The following is a 25,791-nucleotide window of genomic DNA, read 5'->3' as shown; positions in this document are numbered from 1 at the left end:
CAACCAAAATTGGCAACCCTACTGCTAATACTATAATTAATGGCCTCTAGAGGTATATCTTGGCTAGGGCCTTGTCTTCACTATGAAATAAGGAATGTTCTAACGTGAGTTATCTAACAGCTTTTTTTGTTGTGGTGAAAACAATGCCTAGGATAAACAGCTGGGCTTTTGCGTGTTAAGTAGTACATCCTAACATATTCTAGAACTCTAGTGTACCCAAGGAAAGTTTTACTTCAGCACAGAGCGAGCCTAGGCTTCCTGGGCTGATCTTAGAGGTGGCCAGGCTGGGCCCCCACCGAGGGTGTGATATGCAAGGGGGCGCTGCCCATGTTGGTACCTCACACCCACCTGACCTGCCAACAGTCAATGGGGCTTAGAGGCAACCAGGCAGGTGCAGCAGCAGCTGAAGAGGGCAGGTGGACCAGTCAGGTGCCTCCTCTGAAGCAAGGGTGCCCCTGCTGCCCTGCTCTACTGCCATCTGTATCTGCTGCTGCTCCTGTCCCCCTCCCCCTGCCCATGGAGCCATCCCTGGTCAAGCTGCTCAGGAGCTGGAACCTGGTTCCTGTCTGCTGCACAGTGTGTGTGTGTGCGGGGGTGTCTCCCTCCCTTTACCTGTATACCCAATTTCCGCTGAGCTGGGGTCGGGGACAGGGAGAGCGTGTTTGTGCTGGTGTCTCTGGATCTGAGGTGGAAGCTGCCAGCATTGCTGCTCAGGCTCCCTGATCATGCTGACATGATCAGTGATCACTCAGGCACACACTCTTCTCCCCAACACACACACACTGTCACACACATTCTCTCTCTCATACATACATACTCCCCCCAACACACACTCATTCTCTCTCTCTCACACACACATTCCCCCAAAACTCAGCACTGGCCACCCAGCCACTGCAAATTAAGCTGGGGGAGTGGAGGGGGAACAGCAGGGCCTAGAAGTGATGGGGGGGGAGCTGTATGGGTCAGGGCAATGGAGGGGGGAGCCATGGGGTTGGGGCAATGGGGGACTGGGGTGCTGGCAGGGGCCAGGGACATAGTTGCTGGAACCAGGGGTGCTGCCACACACCCCTGGCTTGAAGTGGTTTCCATTATATACAAGGTTTATGGTTTGGTTAAATGGCTCTTAGCACCCCTACTATAAACATTGTTCTAGCACCCTGGCCAGGGGCACCAAAATACATGTTTGCCCAGGGTACCCTTTTCACTAGGGCCAACTCTGTTCAGCTCTACCAGCTACCTTGTGCTTAAATACACTTTACCTGTAGATTAAAAAAAAAGACAGGGCATAAAGTGTGTGTGTGTGTGTGGGAAGGAGAACAAGGGCCCCTTAAAAATCAAGCTGGGCTGTGGAGCAGCACACTTTATATATTGTTTCAAAACGACTGCTAACAGAATGAGACAGATCTTCTCCCCGTTTTTTTCCAGACCATTAAGCACTGAGAAAAGCTGCTTTTTTTCCAATAAAGTTAGCTCCTTTCCTCTAATTTAACTTGTTGAAAACACCATGGTAGAGAGTTTAATGCCTTCAGCTTGACTTTAGCACGGCTAAACTCAACCTTTCTACAATCGAGCTACGGGTGTCAAACTGCGTCTACACTGGCCGTAAGCATGGAGTGGGGTCCACCGTAGGGTCCATCAAATTAACAGTGGCTTGAGCTAACCCCATCGAAATAAAACACCCTTCTCCCTAGTCTGCAGGAGGCAACAGAAAACAGGCGTTACGGTAGACACACCGCATGTGCGCGCCTGGACACAGCCCGGGGGCGCTGGGATTGGTAAAAGGTCTCAGCGCGGATGGGGGAGAAGAGGGTTTATTGCGCAAGTCACTCTGGGAGATATAGGCAGCCGCTCTATGCTGCGATTTGCCCTCCCCTGGAAGAACCTGACGCAAGGCTCTCTGGGAGTTGTAGTCCGCAGCAGGCAAACGTTCCCTTCGCTCGCCTGAGACTCCCCTGCTTCGGAAAACTTCCGAGCCCATGCGCCCTATAGGCTCCAGTCCCGTTCCCCGGCAGCCGCCCCGCCCTTCCTGTTTGTGCCGGCGAAGCATGGGGTTCAGGAGTCCGGCCGGGCGCGAAGGAGCTGCGGCGGAGGAGGCTAGGTCGCGGCTGCTGAAGGTACAGCTCTGTGCTGGGCCGGGCGCTGCCGCTCACGGGGAGGTCAGGCAGCCCTGGATCTAGGGCTCCCGCCTTGGGGGTGAGAAGAGCGCTGTAGAGGCGAACATCTTGTTAATGCTGGCCCCAGCCCTCCCCAGGGCTGCAATGTTATTGGTACAAGCCGGTCTCGGGGGCCAGGGGAGATAGGTGTGAGGAGCCTACGAGGTAGCTGTTTCCACATGCAGAGGAAAGGCAGGGAAAACACGAGGGATGAATTCCGAGCCCACTGATGTTAATGGGAGTTTTGCCATTGAGCTCAGGGCGGCCACGCTTTTAGCCTAGCTCTTTATTTCTCTTTCTTGGGTGCTGCGATTCAAGTGACGGCCACCTTTACTAGTCAGAGTGAATATCTAACAATTATAGGTGAGAGATTGTATCTTGTATCAAATGGAAATGACAGGTAGGGCATAAAGCCTGGAAACTAAGTACTTATAAAAGAAGCAGTACTCCTCCTGAAGCCTTTTTAAACTGGAATGAACTAGGATATCACCACAAAGTTGTGGAGAGTTATAGTGTTTGTTGTTGTATGGTTTATAACTGACCACTTATAGAAAATTATAGATCTGTCTGGATTGATGATCAGTACAGCATGTATTGGTATGGTTTTAAAGTGTTGCACTGCTTTGACCTGCCTGATTTACACCATCTGATACATCTGTTATGGAACTGCCCCATTTTTCACATAGCCCTTTTTTGTGACAGCATTGTAGAGATCATATGTGCTGTTGTAAAGAAAATGAACATAATTGTCCTCTTTATCATATCATAATAAAACTAATTCTAAATATAACTGGTACAGCCAGCTTAAAGTGGTTGATAACATCCTCTACTTCTCATGTAAGAACTGGATTGGTAAGTTTAAAGGAAGTGGGCTGTTATGGAGCCTCCAGGTTGTGGCTAGTATATGGCTCTGTCTCACCTCAGACCCTAAAACAGAACTCACATTGATGAGTTTAATTCAACCTTAGAATCCAGGTGCTCCCTGTTCTAGTATTCCCCTTCATCCTAATGAAGGTGTTGGTACAACTTTGAGTTAGTCCCTAGACAAGATAATTGTTTTTTAATTGAATGTAATTTGCAAAAATATTTGAAGATACTGTCCAGTAATATTAGCAAAAGCTTGAATTGTTTTTTGTAAATATTAAGTCATTTCCACATTCAAATTTTATTTTAGGTTAAGATATATTGGTTGACAACTGCCGTGTCTATTGATTTGTTTCAGATGCACTTACTTGGAGTCTGCACTGTCTTTATTTAGTATTGTCTTTCACCAATCCAGTATATTTTAGCAAGATAGTCAGCTTCTGTTTTGTGGTCAGTGAGATGGCATGAAGTGGTTTAGTTAAGAGTAGGAAAGATTCATCATTTTGTTGTTAGTTCAGTTTCCTTTGAGTAGATTGTGCTAATTTCAAATAAATATGGTCATTAACATTTAAAAACTACAGTTTTTCGTTATAAAATGTTTAAATAAGTTTTATTTATGCAGGCTAGGCAGTCTATGGTTGGTTTGCAGCCAAATGAAAATACTGGTTAAAGAACTGAGTTTAGTGTGCTTAAACTGGTTTCCTAGCTAAATTGTTAAAATCCAACCAAACATTCCAGGGCCAAAGTATCAAGACACACTTGCACTGTGTTAAAAAGACATGCCTTTAATAGGTTTTTAAAATGTAGTTCTGATATTTTAGCTTTGTTCATAATGGCTGGAGAAACCATAGTGAGCCTTTTTACATTAGGGAGTGTTACAAAACTGTTGCTAATAAACACAGTTGCAAGAGCTTTTGTAACAGTGGAAACTAATACACACACCTCTCTGGCTCCAGCAGCTATTTTTCAACACTGAGTTTCACCAGTTACTCCTGGGGGAATTCTGTGCCAATTTTTTTTAAAAAAGAACAGGAGTCCTTGTGGCACCTTATGCCACAAGGACTCCTGTTCTTTTTGCAGATACAGACTGTCAAGGTTCCTTCCCCACTCTGAACTCTAGGGTACAGATGTGGGGACCTGCATGAAAACCTCCTAAGCTTACTTTTACCAGCTTAGGTTAAAACTTCCCCAAGGTACAAACTATTTTACTCTGCCCTTGGACTTTTGCTGCCACCAAACGTTTAACTGTCTTTCCCCCCCAAAATCCTCCCAATCCTTGCACCCCACTTCCTGGGGAAGGTTTGGTAAAAATCCTCACCAATTTGCATAGGTGACCACAGACCCAAACCCTTGGATCTTAAGAACAATGAAAAAGCATTCAGTTTCTGAAAAGAAGAATTTGAAGAGAAGTAAAAAGAATCACCTCTGTAAAATCAGGATGGTAAATACCTTACAGGGTAATTAGATTCAAAACAGAGAATCCCTCTAGGCAAAACCTTAAGACACAAAGACAGGAATATCCATTCCTTTCAGCACAGCTTATTTCCTCAGCCATTTAAAGAAATCATATTCTAATGCATATCTAGCTAGATTACATACTAAGTTCTAAGACTCCATTCCTGTTCTGTCCCTGGCAAAAGCATCACCCAGACAGACCCAGACTTTGTTTTTTCCCCCCCTCCAGCTTGTCCCCTCATTGGTTATTGTGGTCAGGTGCCAGCAAGGTTATCCTAGCTTCTTAACCCTTTACAGGTGAAAGGGATTTTCCTCTGGCCAGGAGGGATTTTAAATTTATATTTATGATACAGCTGCTACTCTGAAAAAAATTTAAAATTCTGCAAATTTTATTTGTCAAAACACTACATAATCACACCAGTTTCAATTATTTTGGTAATTTATTTCAAAATAGCTATCAGCAAGTATGTTGGTAACAATACAGACACAAAAATTCCCCCAGGAATAGGAAGTTAAAGAAACCCCTACAACAGTCCAGTTCCTACTTCTTCCCCTACCCCCCTCCAGCCCAGACACTAAACCCCCTCCCCATCCATAAGAACGGCCATACTGGGTCAGACTGAAGGTCCATCTAGCCCAGTATCTGGTCTTCTGACAGTGGCCAATGCTCGGTGCCCCAGAGGAAATGGGCAGAACAGATAATCATCAAGTGATCCATCCCCTGTGGCTCATTCCCAGCTTCTGGCAAACAGGCTGGGGACACCATCCCTGACCATCCTGGCTAATGGCCATTGATGGACCTATCCTCCATGAATTAATCTGGTTCTTTTTTGAACCCTGTTATAGTCTTGGTCTCCACAACATCCTCTGACACAGCGTTCCAAAAGTTGTCTGTGTTTTGTGAAGAAATACTTCCTTTTGTTTTAAACCTGATGCCTATTAATTTCATTTGGTGACCACTAGTTCCTGTGTTATGAGTAGTAAGTAACATTTCCTTATTTACTTTCTCTACACCAGTCATGATTTTATAGACCTCTGTCAAGGTTCCTTCCCCACTCTGAACTCAGGTACAGATGTGGGGACCTGCATGAAAGACCCCCTAAGCTTATTCTTACCAGCTTAAGTTAAAAACTTCCAAGGTACAAACTTTGCCTTGTCCTTGAACAGTATGCTGCCACCATCAAGCGTTTTAAACAAAGAACAGGGAAAGAGACCACTTGGAGATGTCTTCCCCAAAATATCCCCCCCAAGCCCTACACCCCCTTTCCTGGGGAAGCCACGATAAGAATCCTCACCAATTGGTACAGATGAACACAGAACCAAACCCTTAGATCTTAAGAACAATGAAAAAACCAATCAGGTTCTTAAAAGAAGAATTTTAATTAAAGTAAAAGAATCACCTCTGTAAAATCAGGATGGTAAACACCTTACAGGGTAATCAGATTCAAAACAGAGAATCCCTCTAGGCAAAACCTTAAGTTACAAAAAGACACAAAAACAGGAATATACATTCCCTCCAGCACAGCTTATTTTACCAGCCATTAAACAAAAGGAAATCTAACGCATTTCTAGCTAGATTACTTACAGATCAGAAATGCAGCCTTATAGGAGTTGTAAGGCTGCATTTCTGATCTGTTCCCTGCAAAAGCATCACACAGACAGACCCCTTTGTCCGCCCCCACTCCAGATTTGAAAGCATCTTTTCCCTCATTGGTCATTTTGGGTCAGGTGCCAGCAAGGTTACCTTAGCTTCTTAACCCTTTACAGGTGAAAGTTTTGCCTCTGGCCAGGGGGGAATTTTATAGCACTGTATACAGAAAGGTGGTTACCCTTCCCCATATCCCCCTTTAGTCATCTCTTTTCCAAACTGAAAAGTCCCAGTAATATTAATCTCTCCTACGGCAGCTGTTCTGTACCCCTACTAATTTTTGTTGCCCTTTTCTGAACCTTTTCCATTTCCAATATTTCTTTTTTGAGATGGGGCGACCACATCTGCATGCACTATTAAAGACGTGGGCCTACCATGGATTTTTATAGAGGCAATGATATTTTCTGTCTTATTTTCTATCCTTTTTGTTAATGATTCCCAACATTGCTTTTTTGACTGCTGTTGCACATTGAGCGGATGTTTTCAGAGAACTATCCACCATGACTTCAAGATCTTTCTTGATCTAATTTAGACCCCATCATTTTATATGTACAGTTGGGATTGTTTTCCAGTGTGCATTACTTTGCATTTAGCAACATGAAATTTCATCTGCCATTTTGTTGCCCAGTCACCCAGACGCTTACATCCCCTTCCCTTCCTCCCCAGCCCAGACACACTCACATGCTCCTCTCCAGAGGCCAGCTGTGCCCCCCCAGCCCAGACTTTCACAGAGCCTACTCTCCTAGAGCCCAGGGATCCAAAGGGAAAAAGCCTAATGCTGGGTCCTGGGCTTACACAGAGTTTCCTTCATGCTGCCTCCTTCCTTCAGGGCATGCTGGGAACTGCAGCTGCTGGGAACCCTCTAGTTCCCTCCCCCAACCTTGTTTTCTGTTTGCAAGCTGGGCTCTGCTGGGTCCAGTGGCCCCTAGTGGTGGGCAACAGTTCTGCAGACCATTTCTGGGGCAGGCAGGGGGGAGGAAATTCTGCAGGCCCAACAGTAATTTTTGCAAAATTGTGCAGTAGTGCAGAATTCCCTCAGGAGTAACCCAGTGTTAATGTAATTTTGGTGTTAGAATTCTCCCAGGAAGACAGGGCCTTTAAGTCTAATTTTCCAATGTGTGGTTGTGTGACAGATTGGATGTCTATGTTCTAACAGTTGTGTCTGCTGTGGATAACATCTTAGGGAACAATATTACACGGTCTAGAGCCAGGCTGTAACTCTAGAAACCTGTAACCCTAGGAACAGTTCTTTAAAATGGTTATCCCAGCCCTGCTACAAACAAAAGAAATTAGTACACAGACCTCTAACTGCGTCCCATGGCTGATATGGCTAAATTCATAATATAGACAGACAAATCTCATGGTTCTGCCATTCATTGTGGAGAAGGCCAAACCATGTTAGAACTGTGTTCGCATATAGAATTCAAGGGTTTAGGTTTTAAAAAACCTAGCTGCTTTAAAAAAAGACACCAATATATGATCGCTATTCTAGCATGATTTGGGTATTTCTAGCAGTCTGGCCCTGTCCATGCTGTTAGAAGCCAGTTTAGCTGGAATTGTATTTAAATCTATTTGAAGACATCGGCCCATCCTCTCCACCCATGTTGTGTGGGTGAAAAAGCTTGACTTCCTACACCTCAAGGAAATAAAGCACAATTGTATGACTAATATAGGACAACTAGCAACTTCACCCGTGATATATTCATGGTAGAGAGTTATACATTTGCATTACAATGTAGGATTCTTTACATGAATCTCACTGGAGACCTTTTACCTGGTCAAGTGCTTCTTATTCATATATTCTAAGGCTTGAAAGGACCATTTTGATTATCTAATCTCAATTCCTATATAGCACAGGCCATAGAATTTCCCCAAAATAATTCCCAGAGCAGATCTTTAAGAAAAATATCCAATCAGTGACTGAGAATCCACCACAACCCTTGGTAAATTGTTCAAATGGTTAATTACCCTCTGTCAAAAATTGATGCCTTATTTTCATTTTGAATTTGTCTAAAACTTCCAGCTGTTGGATTGTGTTGTACCTTTCTCTGCTAAATTGAAGAGTCCATTATTAAATATTTGTTCCCCAGGTAGATACTTGCAGACTGTCACCAAGTTACCCTTAATCCTCTCTTTGTTAAGCTAAATAGATTGAGCTGCTTGAGTATCATGTTTTCTAATCCTTTAATCATTCTCCAAGCTCTTCTCTGAAACTTCTTACTTATCAAGATGCTTTTTGAACTGAACTAGACACTGTATTTCGGCAGCAGTTTCACAAGTGCCAAATACAGAGGTAAAATAACCTCTCTCCTCCTACTTGAGATTCCCCTTTTCATGCATCCCAGGACAGTATTAGCTTATTTGGCCACAGCATCACACTGAAAAATCATCTACCACAACCTGCAAATCTTTTTCAGAGTCACTGCTCCCCAGGATAGAGTCCCCTGTCCTGTAAGCAGGGCCTATATTCTTTGTTCCTAAATGTATATATTTACATTTAGCTCCTTATTGGATATGGACCAGAGGATTTCAGGGTGGGATTTTTCCAACAGCACTCAGTGTTGGCCTAACTTTATTGTAAAAGTCTGACTTCAATGGGAGTAGACTTCATTGGAAGAAGTTAGGCAGGTGAGTACTTTTCAGAATCCCAACTTTAAGTATCAAGTAAAGGGACATCCCTTAACTATAGTACTGAAGTTACCCTCACGTGAGACCAACATTTCCATCCAAACCCAAATATTAACTTCATATGAGGGGGAAAGTTCAACCTGTGGGAGAGGGAGATGTGGCCAGCCACTCCACCAACACTGCCTGCTGCAGGGAAGACAGAAAGCAATGAACTGAACCCAAGTGCAGTGCTTCTTCCCTCAGCCCTCCAAGTAGCATTGTAGGCTAAGGAGAATGTTTATTGCAGCCTTCCTCTCCCAGCCCCTTTTTTCTCCTAGTTCCTACCAGTGGCTGCAGTGACATGCCAGAAGAGAGAAGGGATGGCAGAAAACAAATCCCTGGGGATGAGAGGATAGAGAACAGAAGACCTAGAAAGAAGGGCAGAATGTGGATGGTGGGCAAATAGAGGACCTGGGGAGAAGAGTGATTTTTGAAGGAGGGGAAGAACTCAAGATACCAGGGGCTGGGGGAGTAGATAGATACAGTGATTATAATTGTTAGGTGTTCAGATTGTGGACACACAAAAACCTATGTTAAAAGATTAAGGTACAAAATCAAGCACTCAAGTCTCTCCCTTCCCCCCAGCCAACCCCATCTGCCCACAGTCCCCATGTTCAATGGCTCCCAGTCCCAGGCTCCCTCGTTGGTCATCTTGTTGAATCTCACTGTGGCTCCCTGCAGGCTCCTTGTCCCAGTGCATTCTCCCTGCCTCCACCCCTTAAGTCCAACTCTTAACCTCACTGCATTTGAATCAGGCACCCTCCTCCAGACTGCCTGTGCCCTGCAAAAGCACAGAAGACCCGAACGCCCTGCTCTCAGTGCCAGAGCCTGGCCTCAACATGGCCCATAGCAGCATGGAGCCGCAGTTACAGAGGAAGTTCTCCTGCTCAGCCTCAGGCTGGACCATGCCCACTACAGGCAGACCCTTCAGAGAATTTAGTTGTGAAGCTTTAACAAGTCTCTGCTCATGAGATTTCTTTTTCCCCCTAAGGCTTATAACTTGGCAAAACTTGTGTGAATTTTCACAGGGATGGCAAGAGTTACATCCCTGAAACAGACCATTCTCCTTCCCTCCCCTGCCAAATTTCAAGTCCCTGCTCTAAAGCATGGGGGTGTAGAGCTTGTATAAAAAAGGAAAACATTTTCCCTTAGCTTCATTTTTTAAAACAGCTGAACTGTTTGTGAATTTCAGTCAAAAGCCTTCAGTCTGAGAAGGCACATGCTCCACATGGGAAATTTCAGTCTAAATAATTGGAGTCTGGATGTTATAAGCAACTGAAAATAGGATCTTATAATAGGAATAGTTGGGCAACCTTAATAGATGGTGCTACCAGCCCATTATATAGTGATTACAAAGAACCCAGCAGAGGTGGGGATGGCATTGGAGGGGGGTGACAAGCAAGGACCTAGGGGGAGCAGTAGATCTTGATGGGGAAATGATCAAGGACCTTGGCAAGGAAGGTACAGAGGGATAACCAGGAACCCAGAGCATACTACTGGCAGCAGAGGAGTGGGGAAGTTGGAGGGGGGATCCAGAGGAAGATGACCAAGGACCTGGGTGAGGGGGGGCAGTTTGAGGGTCACCAAGTATTCAGAAAATGAGAGGAGAGATTGTAAATGAGGCTATGGGAAATGAGAATAGAGAGAAATGGTTGAGGGTGAGAGATAGACAAAATAGTAGAGGACAGAAAATGGGGACATGGAAAGGTTTTTATTTATAGAAAATTTGCTTTTAAATGTTAGGATAAACTTATCCTTCAATGTCCTGGATAACTCCACCTCTTCCTGCTTCTGTCTTTTAGCATATCATTCCCATCCACTTTACCAATTACTGTAGTTTGGCCACTTGTCCCATAAGTGCATTCAAGCCATACTGTCTCCTGAAGACCAGGTATGTGTGGAATGCCTACATGAAGCTTGCCAGTTAGATCTTCTACTCATTTTTCCAATAAAAAAAGCTAGTTGTGTGTAAGTTCACAGATATTCCCCAGTCTTTCCTCCTCTTGGTTACTGCTTGGTTGCTGTCAAAGCATCTTGTCTGTAAGCTCACTGGGGTAGGGAAACAGGTCTTTGTACTGGCAGGTGCCTAGTGTGCTTGTGAGTGCTATTAAAATAAGTTTCTCTATTGGATGTAAAGGTGGCTTGGCTGTGTTCAGCAGCTTTCAAGATTCTGGTCATTCATCCATGATTTGCTCTGATGGATGGTAAACGTATCAGCTTCTCCTTATTATGGCAAGAGGGAAGAGATTTTATGCTTGTACTGAAAGATTTTCTTGACAATTTTGCTTTACCAGCTTCCCAGCCTTAGGCCTGATTTGTTGGGGGGTAGGGGACAACTTCACACCTTCTGTGGGCACTTCATATCACCTTCATTTAGTTATCAAGTGTTGATACATACTGTTTCTAGTCTTTGTTCTTAGCTCAGTCCAGATGTGACCTACAGAAAACTAACAGTTGTTAGCTAGAGAAATTGCAGACAACCCATTTCACCTTGGTTAGCTATTAACCTGAAAGCAGTGTTGATCCAAAGCTGGGAGAAAATGGCTTGTGCCTTTTCTGCTGGTTTAGGATGCCTCAAGATGGCCTAAAAGGGTTGTGTTTTCTGTATGATTTTTCCATTACAAATATAATGTTGACAAAAGTCACAAGTCAGGCCCTTGAATTATGGGTTGGGGGGATGTGGAGTTCAATCCCCGCCTCTGTTCACCATACCTAATCTCAGCCTGGGAAGCTACGTGGTCTGAGACTTTGCCTTGGCTAGGAAAATTGGTCAAGTTTAGGTCCTCTTAGCCAACACATACTACCAAAGCCCAAATGTTTTCTTACTGTAGATGTAGGGTAATACCTTTGTAGCACAGTTGAACTGGTTAATGCTTTTGTAGCTTATCCATGGCATTGTGAGGAAATTAACTTCAAATATTTAAGATTACCCCTCCATTTTGAAAGGCAGTCCTAGGATACTTTAGATTGTAAACTTTCTCAGGTACTTCTGTAGAGTATAATTCTCACACATAAGCACAACAATTTTTAGAGATTTTACTGTATCCTCAGACAACCCAATAGGTTTTTTTATCTGCAACATCCATCTCCAACCACAAGTTCACACATCATACACTTTTGCCATGTACCCTTCCTGAAGTGAGACATTCACAATATAGCGTGCTCTCTATAAATTGCTAGCTTCTTGACAGCTAAACTTGGGTTATCTACACTAGCACTTGTCAGTAAAACTTAAGTTGCTCAGCAGTGTGAAAAAAGCTACACCTCTGACTGACAAATTACATTGAAAGAAGTGCCAGTGTGGACAGCACTATGTCAGCAGCAGATGCTCTCCTGCCAACATAGCTACTGCCACTTGTTGGGGATGGTTTAATTATGCTGATGGAAGAGCTCTCTCCTGTTAGCATAGAGCAACTACATTGGAGATCTTACATGCTGTAAGGTCTCTAGTTTAGATGTAGCCTTAGGTTAGATTGAAGGCTGGGAAGGAGACAGATATTGGACACTCAGAATGGGAGTAATGTTTCTTAAGTGCCTTGCCTGTTCATGGGAATTAAAAAAAGGATTTGCAACATGCTTTGAGATTCTTGGCTGGAAGGCCCTAAATAGAGGGCTGTGCTCCACCAGGATTTCTGATCTTTATTTTGGGAATATACAATAAATCTTTGTGCACTGTTGTCTTTGGAAAGACTTAGGATGTATTTTCTGGGAAATTTGCAATAGTGGAATGAAACAAAGCATTTAGTCCACCAAATGGGATAAACTCGGTTCTCAATTACATGGCTGCAAACTGGAAGTAATTTCATTGAAATCAGTGAATTTACTTCAGTTACACCAGTGTAAGCTTGAGAACAGAAGTTAGTCCCATGTTATGAAGGTTTGAACAGGACAGAAGCTTAGAAGGAAGTCACCCTATTTAACATTAATTTGAATGCTGTAGGTCTGATTTTCATTTGTGATCAGCATAGCCTGGGAAAGATGAGGAATGGTGGCTGTGGCCCCTGGATTCTGAGGCCAGCTAGGGAGGGACCAGTCTAGTCCTCCACAAGGGTGCTTTAATTTATGCATGGCTGTTCCAGCAGCTGGAGAATATTGATCTTCTGGCTGCATCCCTACACTGGAAGCAGTAGCATGCTGTAGAGACACTATGCCTGCTATCTACCACCTTTTATGAAAGGGGAATTTCCAGGTAGCTTAAGTTGGCTTTCTGGCTGCCTTGTACCACCTGACCTCTATATGCATGCAGGCTTCTGCCCATGCCAAAGTTGTAACAGGACCAGGACCTTAATTACTAAATTATAATACTCTTGTTTCACTTGTTTAGGTCAGAATAATTTACAGGATCTAGAAGAAATGCATTCTTCAAATATGGAAGAGGATACCAAACCTCTCCTGATCCCTGTTGGAGGTGATGAAAGAGATTATGGAATCATGAACATTCAGTTTGATCCAGCAGACCTAAAATGCAAGAGGTATGGGGCACTCTCACCTTATACAGTGATCATGATAGTGACTTGTCTTATCTTTACCTTTAAAAGAATAATTCAATAAAGATAGAAGCCAAACCTTTTTGGTCTGGTTATTTTAATAACTAAAAATCCTACTGTGTGTCATTTGATGTTATTTTTAAATACCTCCTAAGTTATAAATATTTATCTTTTTCTAAGAATAGATCTCTATTGAGTTGGCTGAAAACTTGACAATTCAGGGAGGGTAGTGCAGGATTCCTGTCCTTTTATATGTGAGAAAATGTTAGAAAAGATATTGGTTGCTTTCCAAATCTGTCTTAAACTGAATAGATCTAGTGAGTACATATCGATTCCTATGTCTATTAAGATTTTTAATCTTATAAAACTTAAAACCTCATACTTAAATGGTGCGAGTATGCAAGAGATTGCATGGCTGTGTGCATACAGGTATATAAATAAATGCTGTGTGTATATATGAATTCATAGGCACATACGAGTTTAAATATGCATGAGTGTGCATGTAGGAAGGGAACCCACTATGACATGCTGCTTGGAGGGCCTCCAAAAATTATTATGCTTTAGAAATACGCAATCCTGCAGCATTCTTAGGGAAGTGATGGCAGCATGTCAGCTATATTTAGTACAATTATAGGGGGGGCTTGTAACACATTAAGGCTGTCTGACATCCCCATTTTAAGACTTTTCAGTTGTTTACAATTTTGCCAAACAAGTCAGGCTGAAATTTTCCATGCTGGGTGTCCAATTGCCTCAGGCTGAATTTTTTGGAAAATAAAAATGTTGAAACTTTTGAATTGGAGATGTGGGGGGAATGGAGACAGGTCTGACAAAGCTGGAGTGCAGAGGGAGAACTGGAACTAAGGGTGTGGGGACAATTGTCATGCCCACTGGTCTGAGCAATAGCAGTCAGAGGGTGGGAACCACATCAAAGGTTGGAGCCAAGGGTTAGGAACCAGGAGTTTGCTCTTGGACTCCTGACCCCAGCTCTATCTGAGAGGCTGGCAGGGGAGTCCACATCATTGCACATATACTTCCTGGAATTCCTCCTGAGCTAAAATAAGGAACCTGGACCCATCAGGGGCCACAAGGGAAGCCTTCTAAGGTGTTCATCTCCATATGGTCTAAGTGATGATGCATACTGCCCTATCATGGCTGCCAGGTTGTGGCATGGAGGTATTGGCAATCCTGCAGACCCCAGCTTCTAGCCCCTATAGAACCTAACAAGGACACTGGAGTTTGGAGAAGCGGCCCAGGAAGAGACATTGGGACTAGTTATCTGTGTGGACAAGCAATGTGGGTAGAGGGGGTATGTGATGGGAGGTCGGGGGGGAAGATGGGATGTCAGTGGTGGGGCCAGAGACATATCAGATAGGAACTAAGGGCAGGGAGAACTGGAACTGGCTGGTCAAGTAGATTGGGACTGGAAATGTGTGGAGTAGGACTTGGACAGGGAGCTGGAGGGGTGAGATTAGTACAATCAAGGAGACCAGGATGAGAAGCCTAGGGCAGGGATCCTATGGAGGGAGGCAAGGGGGGAGTATGTGATCATGTAATTAAACTGTCATAATCCATACACACAAGTGGGGCTGAATTAAGGATGCACAGAGAGCATTAATTCTGGCATTTCCTAACTTTTGAGTGCTTGACTTTGCAACCTTAGTAATATTCTTTTAGCATAGAATGTGTATAATTTCCTATGTCCTTAAAAGTGCAAACTAAAAAAACAAATTGCATTATATGGCATCATATTCACACTCACATGGTCAGCAGCAGGGTCAGAATCTTTAGATCCACCACACAGACCTCTGCCACTTGGGCTAACAGAGTAACTGATAGCAGTAATAGGTTTCAGAGTAGCAGCCATGTTAGTCTGTTTTTGCAAAAAGAAAAGGAGTACTTGTGGCACCTTAGAGACTAACCAATTTATTTGAGCATAAGCTTTTGAGCTACAGCTCACTTAATCGGATGCATTCAAAAGCTTATGATCAAATAAATTGGTTAGTCTCTAAGGTGCCACAAGTACCCCTTTTCTTTTTTCAGTAATAGGTTGTCATCCTCTGTATGGAGCAGCATTAGAGGGGGATGGAACACCACCAGTTTTACTGATATTTGCTGATAGCAGAGGGATGGAGAGACTCAAGAATCCTAGGTTCTGTTCTAGAACATGGAGAGGAGCATGCTCTAGTGGGCTCAGACTCTTCTGCCCATTTCCCCCTCAACCCTGACCCCTTTTGCCTATTCCCCTCCAACCACTCCTTGTCTCAGTCCTATCACTTCTCTACCCTAGGCTTATTCCAGTTTCAGTCGCCTCACTTAGAAATTCCTGATCTTTATTCCTCAGGTGTCATGTCCTAGTCTCCTTGTACAGACAGTTCTCATCTCCTACTCCAGACACCAAGTTCCAGTCCCTCCCTCACACCCAGTCTACACCTGCTCCCAGTTTCCTTCCCCAGCCATTCCTAGTTCTCTTCCAACCCTCCCCAGCTCCTTGCCCTAGTCTTTGTCCAGCCAGGCCCAGTTCCTCCCTCCCAACTCATCATCTAAGCCGGTGGTTTTCAAACTGCTGGTCATGACGCAGTATTGGGTCGCAGAATGTAAGGAACTAGGTGGCAGCGGCCCCAGTCAGCACCGCCAACCAGGACATTAAAAGTCCCATTGGCAGTGCTGCCCGGCTAAGGCAGGCTAGTCCTACTCTGACACCACACTGCGTCCTGGAAGCAGCCTGTAGGAGGTCCAGCTCCTCGGCAGGGTGGGGCCATGGGGCCTCACGTGCAGCCCCCATCCTGAGTACCGGCTCTGCACTCCCATTGGTCGGTTTGGGCAGTGCCTGCGGGGAGCCACTTGTGTACCTCTGCCTAGGAGCTGGACCTTTGTCATCCACAAAGAAACTAAAGCTTTTCCTGCGCCTGCCTTCCTGTTTTGTTCCCTTCTCATTGTCTGTGCAAACCTGCTATTTTCTGCTTCATGCTTGGCCTCTTGGGGCAGCACTTCCCCCCCATACAGCTGGGCCTATAGTAATGGCAGGCTTGCTCCCTCCTTGACTTGTGAGCATACCCATGACTAGCCAACTGGCTGGGAGGCGTGATGCCCAGTACAGGTAGACAAGCTCAGCTCAAGCTAGCATGCAAAAAATAGCAATGTGGCTGTTATTGCGTGGGCTGCAGCTGAGGCTAGCTGCCGGATTCTAAAGCCACCTGACTGCTGGTCCAAGCTTAGGTGGCTAGCCTGAACCACTGCCGAAGCTGCAATGTCCATGCTGCCATTTTAACAAGTTAGTCTACCTGTGCCGTGAATCACGCTTCCCAGCTGCAGCAGAGACATATCCTGTAGGTCATTGTCTTTAGGGCTGCCCCCCCATCTCCCTAGCTGGCCTCAGCCCAAGGGTGCTGGAACAACTTTTATTGTGGGGGTGCTGAAAGCAGAAATCATGTATTTGGGTTATTACTACAAGCCAGGGGTGTAGCAGGATCCCCAGCACCTATACCTAAGCTGGTTCTCTTGATTACTTGTCCTTACTTGGGACTAGTCTGTAAGCTGCAGCAAAGGAAAGGATTTTGGTTAGAGAGCTACAGAAAAGTGCTAGGAGCAGACACTCAGCATCTCTCAGAACTAGCTGCTTACACCTTGAAATAGATCAGGGTGACAACCTGAGCAGGAGCCAGAATTTACCAGTGTACATTGCTAAAGAGCCACAGTAATAAATCAGCAGCCCCATTCCTCCCTCCTCCCCTAATTACCCTTTCCCCACACCTCCCACCCACCCGCAGCCCCAGCAATCAGCACCTCCCCCTCCCTGCACCGGTTTCATGGTGTGCAGGAGGCTCTGGAGGAGAGGAGCAAGGGCATAGCAGGCTCAGGGGAGGGGGCAGGGCCTGTGGCAGAGCCAGGGGTGGAGTAGTGAGCACCCCCTGGCACATTGAAAAGTTGGCACCCGTAGCACCAGCATTGGTGCTGATACAAGGAGCCACTCTTCAGAAGTTAATATGCAGCATGTGGCTCCAGAGCCACAGGTTGGCCACCTCTGAAACAGATGGGGCTTTTACAGGTAGCCTATCTAGTGATATCTGCTTCCATTACAAGGCTCACTTTCTTTCTTGCCTTCCTCTGCAAGAGTGGCCAGTGTTGCTAGAGCAGAAGGGAAGAGCGAGGCCAGCTGCTCTGACCTGCCTCAGCTAAAAGCAGTTTTGAGAGAAGCAGAGTCAGTGCCCCTGCTGCCTCTCAATCACCCAGATGGAGCTTTTCAGCTCTGCTGCCTTTCTAACTACCAAGCTGTCTGTGAGGTAGAGTTTGCATAAGAGACCCAAAGATGGCACTGTTGTCTTTGGAAAGACTTTCCTCTCCACCATAAACTTAAGATTGCTGAATATAGCAGCATAGCCACCAGTAAGGATGCACACCTTGCATAGTCTTCTTTGCCTGAGTCTCCAGTCCCTGGAAAGGGTTTGTGATGGGGTGCTCCACTCACCACTAGCATGGCACGGCCTCCTAGTCACTCTGGCAATTAGCTCTCAAAGTCAATGCTCCTTCCTGTGGTTGCACACCATCACTATCTCTCTCAGGTCTAGGGTTGCCAACTTTCTACTTGCATAAACCTAGACACCCTTACCCCACCCCCACTCACTCCACCTGTTGCTCACTTGCCTGCCCCACCCTCACTCACATGCTCATTGTCACCAAGCTGGAGCAAGGGGGGTGTGAGGGTTCTGGCTGGGGGCAGGGAAGAAGGAAGGTGCCCCAGGCTGGGACTAAGGGGGTTAGAGTGCAGGGGGTGTGAGGGCTCTGGCTGCAGGCTCTGGGGTGCAGTTTAGGATGAAGGGTTTGGAGTGCATGCCAGGCTGGGATTGAGGGGTTCAGAGGGCAGGAGGGGGAAATCAGGGCTGGGGGGGGGCAAGGGTGCATGCTCTAGGCAGTGATTACCTCAGGCCACTCCCAGAAACAGTGGCAAATTCCCCCTCTGGCACCTACACAGGGGCATAGCCAGGCAACTCTGCACACTGCCCTATCCACTGCCCTTGCCCCATCCGCTGCCCATAGTTCCCAGCCAGTGGGAGCCACAGAGCTAGTGCTTGGGGTAGGGGCAGCATGCAGAGACCCCCTGGCTGCCCCTATGCATAGGGGCCAGAGAGGGATATGTTACTGCTTCCAGGAGCCACAGCAAACAAGGAGCCTGCCTTAGCCTTGCTGTGCTACCAACCAGTCCTGCAAGAGCCAGTCAGCAGTGCTGACCAGAGCCACCAGGGTCCCTTTTTGACTGAGCAGTCTGGTTGAAATTTGGACACCTGGCAACCCCACCTGAGTAAGGTCTAAAGTGCCACATCCTAGGGACCACAGTATGTCACTTACCATTTCCCCCACTTCCAGGGTATATCAAAGTCCTTTCTTCATTAGTTGTAGGCAGTCTTCCTATTCTTTGCCTGAGATGCTACACCCTTGGCATCTGGCAGGGGAACTCAGGCCTATTCTCTACTCCAGGTTCCAGTTCAGGGACTCTTGACCCATCAGTTCTGCCTCTTCTACAGCCTGCTTCCTGCAACTTTTAGTATCTCTCCTTGTTCTGGGTGGGCTAGCTCCAAGTCCCCTTCCCAGGGAGCAATGGCAGCTTTTCCTAGGAGCCCTTGTTTGTTGCTAGTTTCCTGGCTTTATAGGCCTCACCTATTCCTGCCCAGCTGAGCCTGCTTTCAGTCTTCCCTGCTCCTTGGCTCCTCCTCCAGGTGCAGACTGTGAAGTTAATTGGCCTGCCTGGCCATCTTAACCTCTTCTAGTTGTGGGTGGGTGGTGTGTTGTCTAGCACAAAGTGGGCTGTCTGGTTTTAGGAGGCATAGGTAGGAGAGGAAAGATCTGCCTTATGCTAAGAGTAGTGGGTGAGAGAGAGTAACGCAGGTGTGCTAACAGAAGGCTTTTTTTTTAGTCCTGTTCCTGTGGCTACCATGATCAGAAACAGGTTTGTGGTGTTTTCTAGTTTATCCGTTGTTGGTTGGTTTTAGAATATTCTTTCCTTCTTGTGTTTATGTCTTCCTGTGATTAGTTTTAATGTTGTATTTTTAAAGGTTTTTATGTTTAGTATTTGTCTGTTGTATATTATGGGATGTTATTGTTTCATATTTGTTTCATAGTTGACTCTTTGCCCAGTTAATAGGTCTTGTTAATTATTCTGAGTAGTCTTGGATGGATTTTTAAAAACTATAAGGTGGTCAGTTGGATTTATTGGTTTAAATTGTGTTGTTGAATTGCACAAAATAGTTTTTTACTGGTATGTAACTATGTCTCTTAAAGAAAAAATCATTTACAGTTCTAGTGTACTTTTTTTGTTAATCTAGTACAGATTATTTTTAAATAACAATACAAGCGTATTAAAGTCAACACTGTTGCTTTTTTATTTCTTTAGAATTTCTTATTATTCCATATGAATGATTTGCATCCGATGAAGTGAGCTGTAGCTCACGAAAGCTTATGTTCAAATAAATTGGTTAGTTTCTAAGGTGCCACTCCTTTTCTTTTTGCTAACTATGTAATTCTCAGGTTGTTGGTATATCTTAGTATAGTAAGTTTGTAGAGACCTTAATTTTGGGATGTCACCATACAGCTGTAGTAACAGTACCTATTGAGCTAAAGTTAGGGTGAGGTTTTTGCCTTTTAAACTCTTTAAATATAACATTTATATAAATAAATTCTGTAACTGTCTTAAGGAATGTTTGGAGTTGTGAGGATGATACTTGAAGGCATTTGTGTTAGAAGTAATCCTCCAATATAAAAGTGTTTGAAAACCACTGTAGTGGATGTTCCTGGCCTTCTGCTACAGGGGAAACTAATGGGAGAAAAAGGCAGGGAGTTTAAAAAGAATGAAAGGGTAGAAGTTAAGGTGAGAGAAGATGCAGGAGCAGTCAGTATGAAAAATAAACCTCTCCAAATTTCACTAGTGAAAAGCGTATTAGTATGGGGAAAGGGAGTTAAGGAGTTTCTTTTCTTCAGAAGTGGTTCTCTTTTCCCTTTTTAAAGTTTTCTTATACATAGAGATGGTGAAAGATGCTGGATATACATCTTTGAAGGCTAAAATCTTCTGACCACAGAAGAGGTGTAGCTAAGTGCATAGTGCAAAGAAATAATAGACTATGTAATTGAGCAAAAAGGTTCTTCTCTGTGTTTTCTTTTTGCAGGAAGGGATTCGTTATTTCCACAGCTGAGTTAATATCCAGAGTATTTAATGATGAAATTATTACAAAACTGAAATGTTGGAGCAAGGGGATTTCCAGCATTCTGGTCGCTTTTTGATTGCCACTGTATATTGAGTGGATGTTTTCAGAGAACTATTCACAATGACTCCAAGATCTTTCTTGAGTGGTAACAGCTAATTTAGATCCCATCATTTTATATGTATAGTTGGAATTATGTTTTCCAATGTGCATTGCTTTGCATTTATCAACATTAAATTTCATCTGCCATTTTGTTGCCCAGTCACCCAGTTTTGAGAGATCCTTTTGTAGCTCTTCGCAGTCTGCTTGGGTCTTAAATATCTTTAGTAATTTTTGTATCATCTGCAAATTTTGCCACATGCCCAGGTTTGCTCTAGACCTTATCTTCAGACTGGGTTTGGATGTAGAGAACACACAAATCACTCCCCTGTCCTGAACAGATTGGGGACTTTTCCGCTTGGAGAAAGTGGCACAGTAGGTAGAGGGTATCGTGGTCTGCCCACATAAGCTCATGGATCCAGTTGGTGTCCTCTGAGAATCCCACCCAACCAACAGGCCAATGACTGCTAGCCACAACCACATGTTGAGCAAGACCATAGACCAGGGGTGGGCAAACTTTTTGGCCCAAGGGCCACATATGGGAATAGAAATTGTGGGGTGGGCCATGGATGCTCACAAAATTGGGATTGGGGTACAGGAGGGGATGAGGGCTGTGGTTGGGGGTGTGGGCTCCAGGGTGGTGCCAGAAATGAGGAGTTAAGGGTGCGGGAGGGGGCTCCGGGCTGGGGCAGGGTTCCGGCTGGGGGTGTGGGCTTGGAGTGGGGCTGGAGATGAGGATTTTGGGGTGTAGGAGGGTTCTCTGAGCTGGGACCGAGGGATTCGGAGGGCGGGAGGGGGCTCCGAGTTGGGGTGCGGGAAGGGGTGCAGGCTCTGGCTGGGGGTGTGGGCTCTGGGGTGGGGCTGGGGATGAGGGGATTGGGGTGCAGGAGGGTGCTCCAGGCTGGGATCGAGGGGTTTGGAGGGTGGGAGGGGGATCAGGGCTGGGGCTTGGGGCACAGGGAGAGGCTTAGGGGTGCAGGCTCCAGGCAGCGCTTACCTCCGGTAGGTCCCAGCCAATGGGAGTTTCTGGGGTGGTGCTTGGGGTGGGGGCAGAGTGCAAAGTGGAGCCCCCTGGCTGCCCCTATGCATAGGAGCCATAGGGGGGCCATGCCACTGCTTCTGGGAGCTGCATGGAGCGGCCCCTGATCCTGCGCCCCGGCTGGAGCGCCAGAGCATGGCAAGCCCGAGACCCCGCTCCCCAGCAGGAGCTCAAGGGCCAGATTTGGCCTGCGGGCTGTAATTTGCCCACCCCTGCCATAGACACACTGGTGACTAAACCAATGTCCTGCTCTTGTTTCTCTCTTCTTTCCAATTGCTCCCTGAGATCATCATGATTCCTTGATGTGACAGAATGGAGTGGGAGTTAAGGAATCCCGAATACATTGACACAAAACAAGAGGAAGAAAAAGCAGACCTCAAGAAATTCCTGAAATATTCCTCTACAGCCATAGTCTTTTTCTCAACTGCTACTAAATCACACTTTTCTGGACTATCTCTTCATCAATCCAGGCTACTTCCATACTCATTGTGAAGAACTCTTTTTGCTTATAATAGTTATGAAGATTGCTCACACCCCTCTCTTGGTGACATGAACTATACAGTGCTCACCACCAAAAGCACATCTCCCTGATGCCCTGCTCTCTAGAGAATACTCCTTCAAATTAACGATCTCTGGTCTCCATCTGTAAGGTGCTCTACAGTGTGGGCCCAAACTGCTGAAAAGAATGTCTCAGAACCTGATCTCCCTCAACAGCTACATAGTGCTGTTAGTGATACATAGCGAAGGGGAGAGCTTTCCTGGCAGCTGGTCAAAGATGATTGAGCGCCACTCCAGAAGAGGCAATAACTGCCACAGCTCTTACCACATGGAAGTGGGGTGTAAGCCTCACCTCTTTAGTGTAGCTGTCCCACAGGAACAATAGAGGCGATGTGCCAACAATATTAATTCCAGGTGGGGAAGAAGAAGCTAGACCTCACTGGATCTTTATACTGTGTGTTCAGTCTGAGTAAGGTATAAATAGATGTACACCTCTCATGCTACCATGTCCCATATATGGAAAGCAGCATGTGACAAAAACCCAAATAAGAAAGAGAAACACATTATTCATGCAGGTCATTTAAAAAATACTGTGGGTTTCATCCCTTTACTATGAATAACTTTAACCTTAGCTTCATAAATCTTGCTTTTGTTGTTGAAAGTTATTTACATTAGAAGTGGGGGGGGAGACCAAATGTAGAGAGTTTCAATAACGTCCCAACTAAAATGAGTGCACCTTGAAATGAGATCTGTGCATAGATGTGTCCTTTCTGTACCTATGTTGAACTAGTTAACCCTTCATTTTCCACACTTAACTAAATTCAGCAACAGTTTTACTTTGTGATTGTGTTCTAATATATTTAGTTAGGATTTATTTTTTCTTAATCAATAGAGGTTCACCTCCATGTCTCAGGTCTAGATAAAAATAAAACCAGTGTTTTCACCCTTCATATCTTTACAGTCCAAAAAAAAATCTTGATTGGGAGTACTTAAAAATGGGGGGAAAAAAATTAAGATATGGGAAAGGATCTAGTGTATTAAACAATTTTTTTTTCAAGAGGGAGGGAGTATGAACAAAATATAACATAAAGTATAGACTATAGAAGTTCATCTAGAAATAATGTCTGTCTTTCCTTTAATACTTCCAGATGGACAAACTATTTGCGACTTTTACAAAGTACCATGCTTTTCCTGTCTGCTTACATCAGCTCAGAGAAAAACATGCATTTCTGTCTTGTGCTGTTAAGAGTGGGGAGCATTACTGAACTGAATACTGAGAGAATCATGGCTTGGGCAGCAAGTTCCATCTCTCTCAGGCGTCTCCTAGCAGCCAGTCACAGAGATGCATTGCAGTTCCAGATCAGGCTGTATTAACCTCCTGATTCAAGTTTGTGGTGTGATATAGATGCTTAATTTTGTAGCTGGGAGGAGGATGGGAACTTGGTCAGGGAAAATGGTGTCCCAGAATGAAGGCGGAGTGGAAAACCATGCAACCCTTTAGAGATCATCCTGTTATTGAGAGCTGCTGTAAAAGGGAACTGGCCACCATCTTTTTATGTGTCTTGGCTCAGACTCTACACATTCAAATAGATCTGGTTCTTACTGCAGGAAAAATAATATTTTCTTCCTGACTCAGTTTTTACTGCTGCTGTTATCTGTAATAGCTGTGGCTTTGGTTGTTATCTGTAATTTGCTGTGGTTTACTTTTTTTTTTCTTTTTTCTTTGAGTGTGTGTAAGGTGAATGAATAAATCTGCATGTTGTTGTGTTTGTAAATCTTAGTGAGTTTAGCCAATAAAAGCACAGGTGAAGGGAAGCAATACAAATTTAGTAAGGTTTGTGAGCAAGTAATACAACTTTTATTTCTATTATCTTGAGGAATAAATCCTCATGTGACTTTGGCTAATGTCTTACTACGCCAGTAGAGTCCTGTACCTACTTAGAAATAAAGGGTTCTTGACAAAGCATTCAGAATCTGTCTATATATTGCTTTGATTCAGAAGTGGAAAGTATCATTTTTCTTTACCATAATTGGGGTAAGATTCTGTCTGTCTGTCTCTGGTAAATGTAGCCCTGTATTAAGGACAGTGTAGAAGCAGTCCAGGGAAGGAACTGAGCCCAATACCTACCCCCTCCACCCACTCCCTACATGCCTGTGTTTGAGGAACTACTGGGTATGGAACCTCTACATCCGATGCTAGAAGGAGAGGTGGAGATATTATTCTGTATTGTGTATGCTGCCGCACGGCTGCTTAGGGATAGGCCATAATCTGTCCATTGGGATTTTTTTGTTCTGAGAATCATGTTCCTAGTGATTAATCAAATGCCATTCAAAGGGAAACAGTGAGGTAAATGAGGAATAAAAATATACTTTTTAAAAATATACTGGGCCAAATTCTGGTATAAAGCTAGAATAACTATTAACTTAATTGAGCTTTGGACTTATGCTAATGTAACACAATGCAATTTGACCCGTTATTTTTTTAATTAGATACTGGTCACCATTCTGCTCTCAATTAGGTGCAACCCAACACATCAGAATTTGGCCCAATTCCCTTTTAATGTGGATTATCTAAGGAGATAAATATTGCATTCGTGGTATGCTCTTTCTCTCCTTTCAGCAGGAAAGCAGTGCATTAGGCAGTTGCAATCTATTTGAGTGATACAAAATCATTTTCTGAATATCTGTTTTATTTCTCTTCTGTTAACAGTTTCATAAAGGTTGTTTGTTGTGCCTTTTCCCTTTAGGCCATTCCACGTAGAGCCTTCAAATATTGTCAGTGTGAATGATGACACACAAAGAGTTACAGATGAAGCCTCGGCAATGAATAAGCGGATTCATTACTATAGCAAGCTCACTTCTCCTTCAGATAGGGCACTGGTAAGGAAAAGATGGGTTAAAGATGCCATTAATTAACGGACATGACATGCAGGGTGTAGTGGGTATTGCAAGTGCCTGACTTCTGCAATTTACAGCTGAAAAATAAAAAGGAAAAACCCCAGTTAAAACAAACCTTGAGGATTGCTTTTAAATGAGGTCTTATTGGCTGAGCATGCTTGAGTTTACATAGAACCACAAGTCACAACTGCCTGCTTAGGTGGAGAAAAATATGACTAAGAGATGCAAACAATCCTGAGTCTTACAATATTGGCCTAGTCTTAATACTTGGTCAACAGAACTTTAATAAATACATATTTAAGTTGTCAACATGGAAATCTAGGCACCTAAATTTAGGTATCCAAGCCTGATTAGGGCATTTTCTGTGTATAGCCTGTCACTGAAAAAATATTTTCATAAAGTAGTTGGTGGATTATGATATGGATGGGAGCAAACGCTGTATTCTTCTACAGAAGAATGATTCAGCCATTAATTTTTCTTTAAAAATAGAACAGATTTGCTTGAAAATATACTTTTCATTAAAAGTTTCATGTTTTGCTTATTGTAAGTAGTCGACTTAGTATAATTGAAGCATCAGAAATTCTTTGTTACTAATACATCTTGTTTTATCCATCTATTAGATTGCTCCTGATCATGTACTTCCAGCTCCAGAAGAAATGTATGTGTACAGTCCATTAGGAACTGCTTTCAAAATCGATGGTTGCACGGATGGTTATGGCAAAAACTCCAGCATAGTGACCATGTATGTTAAGTACTTTCTTGTATGGTAGCCCAAAATTGCATTATTTTGGAA

General features: G+C 44.3%; 1 protein-coding gene across 9 annotated transcripts in view; it reads left to right on the top strand.

Moving 5' to 3' along the window:
* The window catches only part of SLC38A9 (solute carrier family 38 member 9), an 80,794-nt gene that overhangs the window by 7,229 nt on the left and 47,774 nt on the right, over nt 1–25,791 (top strand). For 2 of the 9 annotated variants that reach the window (XM_037902809.2, XM_037902808.2), the window contains exons 1-4: nt 1,921–2,114; nt 13,112–13,259; nt 24,848–24,980; nt 25,619–25,740. In XM_037902809.2, the coding sequence (XP_037758737.1) occupies nt 13,141–13,259; nt 24,848–24,980; nt 25,619–25,740 (374 nt within the window). In that variant the 5' untranslated portion in view covers nt 1,921–2,114; nt 13,112–13,140. Of the gene's footprint in view, nt 1–1,889; nt 2,194–13,111; nt 13,260–18,942; nt 19,216–24,847; nt 24,981–25,618; nt 25,741–25,791 lie in introns of those variants that run through there. The other 7 variants (XM_043546897.1, XM_037902807.2, XM_007053869.4 and 4 more) reach the window with 6 other exon arrangements.

The sequence above is a fragment of the Chelonia mydas genome, chromosome 5 (genome assembly GCF_015237465.2).
Source record: "Chelonia mydas isolate rCheMyd1 chromosome 5, rCheMyd1.pri.v2, whole genome shotgun sequence".
Classification (NCBI taxonomy): Eukaryota; Metazoa; Chordata; order Testudines; family Cheloniidae; genus Chelonia; species Chelonia mydas.
The sequence above is the reverse complement of the archived record's forward strand: the minus strand, read 5'-3'. Positions and strand labels throughout refer to the sequence as shown.